This window comes from Myotis daubentonii, chromosome 5, assembly GCF_963259705.1.
Source record: "Myotis daubentonii chromosome 5, mMyoDau2.1, whole genome shotgun sequence".
Lineage (NCBI taxonomy): Eukaryota > Metazoa > Chordata > Mammalia > Chiroptera > Vespertilionidae > Myotis > Myotis daubentonii.
In genome coordinates this window covers 19,088,924-19,100,280 of record NC_081844.1, presented here as the reverse complement: position 1 = coordinate 19,100,280, position 11,357 = coordinate 19,088,924, and the positions used below count along the sequence as shown (strand labels likewise).

General features: G+C 52.4%; 1 protein-coding gene across 12 annotated transcripts in view; it reads left to right on the top strand.

The window, feature by feature from the left end:
• The first annotated feature begins 337 nt into the window (after positions 1-337).
• CRTC1 (CREB regulated transcription coactivator 1) overlaps positions 338-11,357 on the top strand; it is a 65,187-nt gene continuing 54,167 nt past the window's right edge. For 9 of the 12 annotated variants that reach the window (XR_009452933.1, XM_059696142.1, XM_059696149.1 and 6 more), the window contains exon 1: positions 338-511. Coding sequence is in view for 11 of the 12 variants with exons in the window: in XM_059696142.1 (XP_059552125.1) it covers positions 386-511 (126 nt within the window). In the remaining variant the exon portion in view is untranslated. The remainder of the gene's footprint in view (positions 512-11,357) is intronic. The other 3 variants (XM_059696151.1, XM_059696152.1, XM_059696143.1) reach the window with 1 other exon arrangement.

Below are 11,357 nucleotides of genomic sequence, written 5' to 3'. Positions count from 1 at the left end.
AACTGACAGCCTCAGGGTGCTCCCTGTCCGTGGAGGGTGCTGGCCCCGTCCTTGAAAGGGTCTGGGTCTGACTGTCTCCCTCTTGGAGGACCCAAGGCCGCTGTCCAGCGGGCCAGGAGGAAGCCCACTGCGCCTGCGCCGAAATTTCCCTTCGCTTCCCCCGCGGGTCGCGACGGCGCAGGCGAGGCGCGCGCATGCGCCATCACCCCCGCCGCGCGGGAGGTGCCTGCGTTGCTGTCCCGGCCGCCGCCGCGCCTGCGTGTCGCCCGCCGCCCGCGGGCCTGGCCGGCGCGTGCGCGGTGGCCCTGGAGAGTGGGGGGGGTAAGGAGGTGGAGGAGGAGGAGGAGGAGGCGGAGGAGGAGGAGGAGGAGGTGGCGGCGAGAAGATGGCGACTTCGAACAATCCGCGGAAATTCAGTGAGAAGATCGCGCTGCACAACCAGAAGCAGGCGGAGGAGACGGCGGCCTTCGAGGAGGTTATGAAGGACCTGAGCCTGACGCGGGCCGCGCGGGTGAGGGGGCTGCCGCGCCGACCCCCTCAGGGCCGAGAGGGCGGAGGAGAAGGCGCGTGTCCAGCGCGTGCACAGGGCGGGGGCGCGCGGCGGGGGCGGGGCGCGCGGCGGGGCGGGGCTTGGCCTGGCCCGAGGGGACAGGTGTCCTCGCTCCTTGGGCGTCGTGGGCGGGATTGGTGCCCCACATCCTCGGTATCCGTTGGGGGACAGGTGACCCCGCATCATTGCTCCCTGGAGGGCCGGGGTCTCCATGTCATGACCACCTGGAGGGAACAGGTGCCACTACATCGTCGTTCCCGAATGGGGACGGTGTCTAACCTCACTGCCACCTGAGGGGGACAGGTACCTCCCGTCATTGTTAGCTGGAGGGGCAGGGATCGCTGTATCATTACCGCCTGGAGGGAACAGGTGCCACTACATCGTTGTCACCTAATGGGGACAGGTGTGTTTCTACATGGTCGCTGTCTGAGGGGGCCAGGTGCTCCCATGTCACTCTACCTAGGGTGACAGGATGACACTGAGGCGTAGGACCCGGGCGGTGCTGGAAAGCATCACTGGTACGTGGGGGCCGGTCGATACGTGCTCCCATATTGTCACCTGAGGGGACAAGTGATCCCACATGCTCACTACTTGGTGGGACAGGCGTCTACATCAGGGGTGCCCTGGGAGCCTGTGGAGGGTCAGGGGGCCCTGCTTGCAGACCTGAGGTGGAGGAGGCCTTCTGGACTCCATAGGGCAAGGTCAGATGGGGGTGGGCGGTGGTTGGGCAGGGGCTCAGGAAGGCAGATGTGCTCAGTTCTAGAGTTTGGAGTGGAGACAGCTGCCCCTTCCCTGGGCAGCCTGTATGGTGGGGACCAGGCGATGCTCCTCCCACCGAGACAAAGGGCAGCTGCACACAGACGCCCCCGGCCTTTAGGGAACAGGGTGGAGGGTCAGCTTTCCTCGGGTGGCTGGGTGGGCTCGGTGTGTAGAGGCAGACCTGGCTGTCTGCTCACCTCACCCGGGAAGCCACTGTGGGCCCGGAGCATGGGCTGGGCGGGGGCTGAGGTTGGCGGCCTGGCTTTTCTCCTCGGCCTCAGCTCTCTGGCTGCACCATCGCAGCAAAGTGCTAAGCTCCTCAGCCTTATGTTCTGTGTGAAGTGTGTCTAGCAAGCCCTTCCTTGAGGGTCAGAAGGCAGGATGCTCTTCACAGGTGTTGGTGATGTCTGCTGTATTCCTCAGAGCAGTGGGATCCCCACCCTGCACCGTGGGGCTTCAGGGCGGATTTGACACCCACGTGGCTGGTTGCTGGATTTGGCCACTGGTCTGACCATTTCAGGCAGACCTACCTCTGTGACTTCAGCTTCAGTCTGATTCCGCAGATGGAATTTTCAGGTCATGTTATTTTCTCATTAGTCATTTGTTTCGCTGTGAGATTGTGACCTTATAGACTAGAATGTATCTTCCTTTCCATGCATTTACTTGGCACACATTGGTTGGGTGCTCACTGTCAGCCAGGTGCTTCCTGTCCCTACCCCAGCAGCTCATGTTCTCACTCAGGACATAGAGGAAGAGATGGTTGGTGAATGAATGAATGAATGAATGAATGAATGAATGTGAGCAACTGGATTGACCCCATAAGGCAGGGCTTCTGAGGGCAGGAGTGTCCATATCATGTTGTCTCCAGCACGTAGTGTGTTCTAGCACAAGTAGGTGTCAAATGTATATAGTATGACAGGAAGAAGTGGGTTGTGTGAAATTCATGGTTGTCTTTATCACTGGAGGTCCTGTTTCTGTCTTGGGGTTAAAAATGGATTATTGTTGAAAAGGTTTCTTTAACAGCTTTATTGAGATATAGTTCACATACCATATAATTCACTTGTTTAAAGCATACAATTTAGTGGGTTTTAGTGTATTTATGGAGTGTGCAATCATCTCCACTGTCTAATTCCAATAACATTTTCATCTCCCCCAAAAGAAACCTGGTATGATGAGCAGTCAGTCCCCACTCCTCCCTCCGCCAGCTCCTGGCAACCACCAGTCTGCTTTCTCTTCCTATGCGTTTACCTATTCTGGACATTTCATGTAAATGGGATCATACACTATGTGGCCTTTTGTGACTGCCTTCTTTCAGCAAGATGTTTTCAAGGTACATGCATGTTGTAGCATGAATCAGAAAACTTAATTCCTTTTTATGGCTGAATAATATTCCATTGTTTGGATGGACTATATTTTGTTTATCCATTCATCCACTGATGGATTTAGAAAAGATTTTTAAGATACAGAGACAACATTTCTCTTAGCCCTAGTAACCATTTCCCATCTCTTTCCTCCCTCTCTCTGTTGCCTTCCTTTACTTCAGGATTTGGGGAGGTGGGATGGGCATGGTCTCTGGGCAGAGATGAGTTTACACTGGATTTTAGAGACAGAGCAGTGTTCTCTGCTGGGGGCATTTCTGCCCCCTAAGGGGCATATGGCAATGCCTGGAGACATTTTTAGTTGTCTTTACTGGGGGGAGGGGTGCTACTGGCATATGGTGGGTAGAGAACAGGGATGCTGCTCACCACCCCAAAATTCATGGATGGCCCTACCACAGGAGTGAGTGATCTGGCTTGGAGGGAACACTGAGTGGGCAGGGCTACAGCCTTTGCACCTGGGCATATTGAGTTCAAAGCTCTGCCCCTACTTTTATGGCTGTGTCACCTGTGTAGGCTAATGGCTTTTCTCGAACCTGGGATCAGGATGGACAAGCTTCTTCCCAGTCTTTTGGCCATTGTCTGTGGCAAATGGCATTTTTGCAGTGCCTGGTGTAGGTGAGTGAACCCACTTGATGCAGGCTCCCCTCCTGCCCTCACTCTGTGGCTGTAGCCTTCCCTCACTACCTCCCTCTGCAGTAGACACCTTGGTTTCCCCTGCACATGCTAACAGATAGGGCATCGCCCTTTTGGTAGCTGTTCCTCTCCAGTGAATTCTGCAGGACAGCTTGCCCACTCCTGGAGTGAGCAGGGTCACTTGTGTTTCTGCGTGTCCACACACGGTCCTCAGTGGTGATGGAATGCTCGCAGTGCCTTCCCATGTGAAAGGCCAGTCAGTAGACATTCAGTGTGATAAGCAAATCAACACTGCCACCTTCCTGGGGAGCAGGGACACAAGGGCCAGGTTGGGTGGGGGGACAGGGTGTAATGTCGGGGAGACCACTTTCGTATTGCAGCACAGAAAGGTTGGGTGTATGAATGTTCCTCTACCACCCTGAGACTTGGGTTGCATGATATGCAGGGAGGGGCTGTGGTGCTCTGCTGTGTGACTTGGAGCAGGTTTGTTGTTTTTTTTTACTTTTTTTTGTTTTGTTAATCCTTACCTGAGGACGTTCTTTCCATTGCTTTTTCAGAGAGAGAGTGGAAGAGAGGGAGGAAGGGGGGGGGGGGAGAGAAAGAGAGAGAGAGAGAGAGAGAGAGAGAGAGAGAGGAGAGAGAAACATCAATGTGAGAGAGGTTTATCAACTGGTTGCCTCCCCCATGCGCCCCATCCAGGGGGATGGGAGGGAGCCTGCAACCCAGGTACATGCTCTTCACTGGGAATCGAACACAACCCTTTGGTGTGTGGACTGAGTCACACTGGCCAGGGCAGATTTTTTGAATCCTGACCTATAAAGTTGGGGTAGCGTGTTCATTCCACATAATGACATTTTTGATTGTCCAGTATGACCCAGGGATCATGTTGGATGCATAATGTAGCATACAGAACATTAAGGGCCGTGCTTTTGGGGAGTGGGTGTGGTTTTAATGGGGACAGGAGAGAATCACTGCAAATGAACGAAGCACAGGCTTGCAGAGAGAAGAAGCAGGGTGATGTGGACTGACTGGGGGGGAGTGGAGGCTAACACCTGGACAGTGAGACAGAGCCCCCTATACTGGTAAGAGCACCCCAGCTGTAGGACAGACAGATGCAAGGCCCTGGGTGGGGAGGGTTTGGCAAAGTTAAGGACAGGTCAAAGGACAGAGAGACTGGCTTGTGGAGAGAGTGAGAGAGGTGAGGCTGGAGTGGCTTTGGGAACCCTTGATTCCACCTGAGGGAGGGGTGTTTGATAGTTAGAAGCGGAGCTGCTGCTTATTTTTTTCAGTAGCTGTATTGAGATGTAATTCCCAATACATCCAACCCACCCATTTAAAATGCACCATCCAGTGGTTTTTAGCACATTTACCATGTTGTGTAACCATTACTTTTATCTAGTTCCAGAATATTTCTGTCACTCCAAAAGGAAACCATGTCCCCATTAGCAGCCATTCCTCATTGCCCAGCCTCTGGCAATCATTAATCTGCTTTCTATCTTTATAGATTTGCCTGTTCTGAATATTTCACATCAATGGAGTCATTTACCATGTGGACTTTTGTGTCTGGTTTCTTTTACTCTGCATGATACTTTTGAGGTTCATCCATGTTCTAGTGTGTGTCAGTACTTCAGTCCTTTTTATGGCTGAGTAATATTCCATTCTGTGGATGGACCACATTTTGTTTATCTTTTGTCAGTCAATGGACATGTGTGTTGTTTCTGCCTTTTGGCCATTGTGACTAATGCTGCCATGGATATTTATGTCCAAGTGCTCATGTAGATGCAGGTCTTCCTTCCCCTTGGGTGTACACCAAGGAGTGGAGTTGCTGGGTCACATGGTAACTCTCCATTTAACTATTTGAGGGCATTATCTGTTCTACAAAGATCGGTGTGAGCTGAACTGGCAGTGGGATGAGAGGGGAGGGCAGCAGATAGTATGAAAGGCCACTGTAGCATCTAGGTTAGGGACTTCGGGGGGGCGTAGCTTGAGCAGGATCAGTGGATTTTGGTGGTATTTTTGGCATCAGAGCAAAATATGTGCAGGTGGATTGCATGTGGGGCGTCACCTTCTTGCCAGGGGCTCAGGACACAGGAGGCTCTGAGCATCCCAGGGAGCAGCCCCAGGGCCAGAAAAAGCCTGCATGCAAAGCAGTCCATGTGGCTTGGCTTAACTGCAGCTCTGGCTGCACTGAAGGAAGCGGGGTGTTCTTCTGGCTCTAACCTGAGATAGGGGTAGCTCTGCATAGGCTGGAGGAAAGCGCAGTGGTGAGCTGAGCATGAAGACCGCCCCCAGTCCTGGCCCCAGTCCTGGCTTTGGCATCCTTTGCCTCTGTGCCGGCTGTTCCAAGTGTTTGGTACCATCTGTAGCTTCCACGTATGCACACATGCAGGACTCCATGAGCTGCTCTGTTGAGAGGATGGGGAGCCATCCCCTGCCTCAAGAAAGCCCCAGCAGCCTCCGTGCTCTCTTGGTTGTGAGCTGCGCACATTGAACCCTAAGAAGATATGCCCATGTCCTGACCCCCAGAATCCGTGACTGTGGCCTTATTTGGAAAAGAAATCTCTGCATATGTAATTAGTTTAATAATCTTGAGATGTGATCATCCTGGTTTAGGGTGGTCTTAAATCCAGTGACTGGCGACCTTATGAAAAGAGGGGAGGACAGAGACACATAGGGAAAAGGTCATATGACAATGATGGCTAAAACTGGGGTGATGCAGCCACAAGCCAAGGATGCCTAGAGCCCCAGAAGCTGGAAGAGATAAGGAAAGATCCTCTCCTAGAGCCTCCAGAGAGAGAGAGAGTGTATGGCCCTGCAGACACCTGTGTTTCATTTTATTTTTTTACTTTTTCCCCAAAGGTATTATTCTTTTTTTAAAATATATTTTTTATTGATTTCAGAGAGGAAGGGAGAGGGAGGGAGGGAGGGAGAGAGAGAGAGAGAGAGAGAGAGAGAGAGAGAGAGAGAGAGAGAAACATCAATGATGAGAGAGAATCATTGATTCACTGCCTCCTGCATGCCCCACCTATGGGATCAAGCTTGCAGTCTGGGCATGTGCCCTGACTGGAATCGAACCATGGCCTCCTGGTTCAGAGGTTGATGCTCAACCACTGAGCCAAGCCGGCTGGGCTGACACCTGTAATGTAGACACCAAGTCGCCAGAACTATGAGAGTATAAATTTCTGTTGTTTTACCTGATTGATGGTCATCTATAATGGTAAACCTGGGATATTGTCCCCCAGGCTGAGAGCCTGCAGAATCCAGGTACTTTATAGAAACCATCTTTAAATCTATTGTTGTTTTTTTGTTGATGTTTTGTGCCTGGCCAAGTGGCTCAGAGTTGGTTGAGCGTCATCCCATGCACCAAAAGATTGCTGGTTCAATGCCTGGTCAGGGCACATGCCCAGGTTGCGGGTTTGATCCCCAGTTGGGGTGCGTACAGAAGGCAACTGATTGATGTTTCTCTCTCTCTCATCCTCTCCCTTCCTCTCTCTCTAAAATAATTTTTTTTTAAATTCTCACTCAAGGACATGCTGAGAGTGAGAGAGAGAAAGAAGCATCGATCGGTTGCCTTCTGTACGCCCCCCCCCCCGCCCCCCCCCCCCCCCCGCCGTACCTATGAGGAAACTGAGGCCCCAGCTGGGAAGAGGCAAAGCTGGTGTTCAGCCCCTGGATGAGCACATATGATGTGTCCAGAACAAGAAATTAAAAGTACAAACTAGAACCTCTGCTGTTCACAGAACCCACTTGGGCTACCTCGCCTGTTCTTGTAAATAAAGTTTTATTAGAACATGGCCATACCCATTTGCTTATGCCTGGTGTATGGCAGAGTTGAGTCATTGTGACAGAGACCATGTAGCCTTGAGAGGCAAAAATATTTACCATCTGGCCCTTTATAGAAGGAGTTTGCCACTACTGGCCAATGGTTCTCATCTTCAGTTTGAGATCTGCTGACCTAGAGCAACATGGAAGATCTGGAGGATGGTGGGAGTCAGTTCTCCTACTTTCAGGGGCCTTTGAACCATCTGGTAGCTGAAGAGTAAGACTCCTAGGCTACCCCAAGATTCTGCAGGTCCGGTGTGGGTACCCGAATTCTAAATGGGGGTCTGAGGATCCTGCCATGCAGGCCTTGCTAGGAGGCCTGGGTGCTGTAGTCACCAGGGTTGTGCCAGGTGGAGGGAGAGGGTCAGCTTCAGTCTGGGGGTGAGCAGGCTGTCTAGCCCTCAGGTTGATGGCCTAGTGATCATTGTGGTCCATACAGCTAGAGAGGGTGTTTGCTGTCACTGTCCCCAGGGCTGGCCACGGATACAGTGCCAGGTGACTCTTGCCCATGTGGTGAGCCTTGCGGTCCTGGTTGGGTTAATTAGGTTACACTGCCAGGCCATCCTGGGCATTGTGGAAGGCTGCGTTGGCCTTTCTCTGCTGCTGTCTGTCCTGGGGGTGTTTCTGGTTTCGGCTCAGTGCCTGGGGCTCCCTTCATTGTTGCTCCAGTGAGGGGAGGTGACAGCTTCAGTGCTTGGGATTTAGTCTTTGGTGCTGGGGATTTATTTTTAACCAGGACCCTCTGGGAAATGCCGCTCAGAGGTCAGGGGTGGGATCTGGCCTGGGAGGTACTGGCCTGAGTGCAGTCCTGGGGAAGCATCACAAATGGGTGTTCCCTGCTGATTCTGTCCCTGGGAGCACTTGTAAACATAATGGAGACAATTTTGGTTGTCATGTCTTGGGGGTTAGGGATTCAGCTCAACACCCTGCAGTGCCCAGGATGGCCCTACACCAGAGAACCAGCTGGCCCCAGTAGCCCTGTTGTACGCTCCTCCATGTGCTGGGATTATGCAGGTACAGAAGGTTGGGTGGAGGCTCCCGATTCCATGAGACATGTGACAACATCCACTGCAGCTGATGGCATCTGCTCTGGTTTACAGAGGGGGAGACAGAGGCTTGGAGAGTGTTAGAGGTAGGAGAGCTGGGGTTGGACCCAGGCTTGGACTAACCCAGTGACTGTATATGTTCTCCCATCCATACTGCTCTGGGAGTTTGCCAGCTGGTCAGGGTAGGAGAGAGCCTTCCAGGCTGCTGGAACCTGGCGTGCTGAGGAAATGGTTCAAGGAGCATAGGCTGCTTGGGCAGAGCTCTAGGAGGGAAGCAGTTGAGTGGTGGAGGGCCCTGGGCCAGGCCTTGCATGTGGGTGACGGGGAACCACGGAGAGTTCCAGCAGGATGGCAACATGAGTGACTAGAGGTGCTAAAGCCCATGTGCATGTATCCAGTGGGTTGTTGCAGTGACCCAGAGGAAGAGCCTATTGCTTCCTCCGTTTTCCAAATGAGAAACAGGTGTGGGAGGTCCTATGGTTCATTGTATGTGGAGGTGCTAGGTTTGAACCGGTGTCTGAACCCAGGGTCTGTGTATTTCTTAATGCAGCCATGGAGGATCATGGTGTTTGCTAAGCTTCAGTTCATAGCCATCGGTCGAAGACCTTGGTGGCTGTCCTTGGTGTTTTACAAACCAGATATGCATTGTGTTCATTCCATGCATTCAAGCAGCTAGGCGCAGGGGTGGGCGCAGAAGCTTGGAGTGGCCCATGGTGAGGACAGAGGGAAGGCTGATTTGGGGCATTTAGGGGATAATAATGACAGCATTTATTGGGAGATGAGAGGAAGGAAGACAAGGTAGTGGCTCCCTGGCTGTGATGGGGAACCAGACATCTTTTGTTTCTGGCCAGGATGTCTCTGATCCCCTCTTCTCTCCTCCTTCCTGCCATCATGTCCAGCTAGGCCCCCAGGGCAGAGGTGGGTACCACTGGCCGGATGGGGGTCCAGGTTCACAAACAAGGAACCCACCAAATGCCTCATGGGCCAAGGACATGGAGAGAGTCCATATTTATTATTTGCTAGGTGGGGACAAAGTGTGGCACAGAGGATTCCACAGTCCCTGATGCCTGACAGAGTCCCACAGCAGGCTTCTCTGTGCTTACTCCTAGGTGAGTTTAGACCCAGACACCCCCTCTGGGTTTCACTCCCTCTTTGTAAAGTGGGAGTGACAGTGGCAACACTTAGATGGGTTAACCCGTGTAGTGTGTTCAAAATGGGGCCCTGCACACAGATGCTCTCTGTGTGCTCGCTTCTGAGATTTTGGAGATGTGCACTGCTAACACATGGCAGGCAGCACTCAGTGGGCATATGGCAGGCATTTAGTAGACTCTTGGCACATGCTCAGCAGGCACACATGTATTCAGCAGGTACATAACAAGTATTAGGTGGACACACAGAAGGCACACGTGTAGTCAGCAAGCATTCAGCAGGTATACAGCAGGCACACAGGGTATACTCAGCAGACACTGAGCGGTGCATAGTGGGCATTCAGCAGGCGCTATGCAGGCACTGGATTGTGACCTCCCTGAGGGCAGGCTCCTATTCACTCTAGAACAGTGATTCTCAACCTTCCTAATGCCGTGACCCTTTAATACAGTTCCTCATGTTGTGGTGACCCCCAATTTCATTGTTACAAATTGAACATAATTAAAGCATAGTGATTAATCACAAAAACAATATGTAATTATATATGTGTTTTCCGATGGTCTTAGGCAACTCCTGTGAAAGGGTCGTTCGATCCCCCAAGGGGTTGTGACCCACAGGTTGAGAACCGCTGCTCTAGAATCTCCTACGTTACCCATCACACTGTCAGGCTCCCCACTTAAGCAGTGGGAGTGTGTTGTGAGGTCCTGTTCTCCATCTGGGAGAGTGAATCAGGCACTGAGCCAGGTGGGTAGCATGGTGGTCTTTGCAGAGCTCAAGTTTTGCTGAACTCCTTCCGGGAGAAACTTTGAATTTGTATTGACCACACGCAGTGTGTTACAGGATGGGTCGGGATAGGCAGGGGCAGTTGGGAACCTCTGAGTGCCCTGGGGAGAATGTGAGAAACACCAAGTACTCCGACGAGGTCCCCCATGAGGTGCCTGCAGAAGCTGGGGTTTGGATGGAAAAGCCCTCCTTCAGTTGGTACTTTTTGAGCACCCACCCTGTGCTGGGCCCTGGGGATGCCCTGCAGAATAAGTCAGATGGAGCCCTTCCCTCAGAGGAAACCATGCCAGTGGCCAACTGGTCCCTGGCCATGGCCCTGAGGTCACAGCTCTGAGAGTGAAATGGAGTGGGGGCCTTTTGGGGGAGGTGACATTTGGGCTGAGCCCCCTGGGATGAGGGTGAGTCATGGAGATGGGCAGCATGAAGCCTGTAGTGGCAGCAGGGGCTGGCTGAGCTCAGTGGGTAATTCTTCATGGGCCTGGTTCTGGGGTTGGGGGGTACTCAGGTAAGGTTAGGAACAGGACTTGACTTGAGATGCAGGTTTAGCAAAGATTCCTCCAACCACCATCTAGGCCTGGAAAGAGCAAGGAGGAGCCTTCAGGGACCTGAGAGGGTGTTGGGGCAGGTGTCCCCGGAGAGAGGGTGGCACCGGGGAATGAATTCGGACTTGCTGATTTGGCAGTTCTTTCACCTGAAATCAGGAACCTGATTCCCAGGGGCCTGAACAGGGAGGTTTATATTAAATGGCTTCTATGTAATGTTCTGGTGGCCTCAGTACAGGAAGGACATTTCTGAAGGAGAGAGGATACCTCGAGCCCCAATTCAGTACATGAAAGTCTTCCTTCTCCAAGTCCATCCTGATGCTTCACTGGTCATGGGAGTTTCGCCTCAAATCTGGAGCATGGTCTTCTGTCCAAAGGCTGAATATACAGCGAAGGACACTTTCCTCCTTATCGGCTGTTAACGGTCTGGGCCCCGTTTGCCCCATTCCCAGATACAGCCCTGGAGCTCTGTGGTCTTCTGAGTGTACAGTGCCTGGGGCTTCCTGTCAAGGGACGAAGACCCTGAGAACACTTACAGGCTGTCCTTTTCCGGCCAGCTGAGATTGCAGGGAAGTGTGCTGCCATGCCTTTTTAAATAAAAAATAATTTATGTCTCAAAACTTCGATGAAAACAGAAAACTCAGAGTACTTCTCCTTTCCTCTGTGCATCTGATACAGCTCACCTGGATGTGGAGAT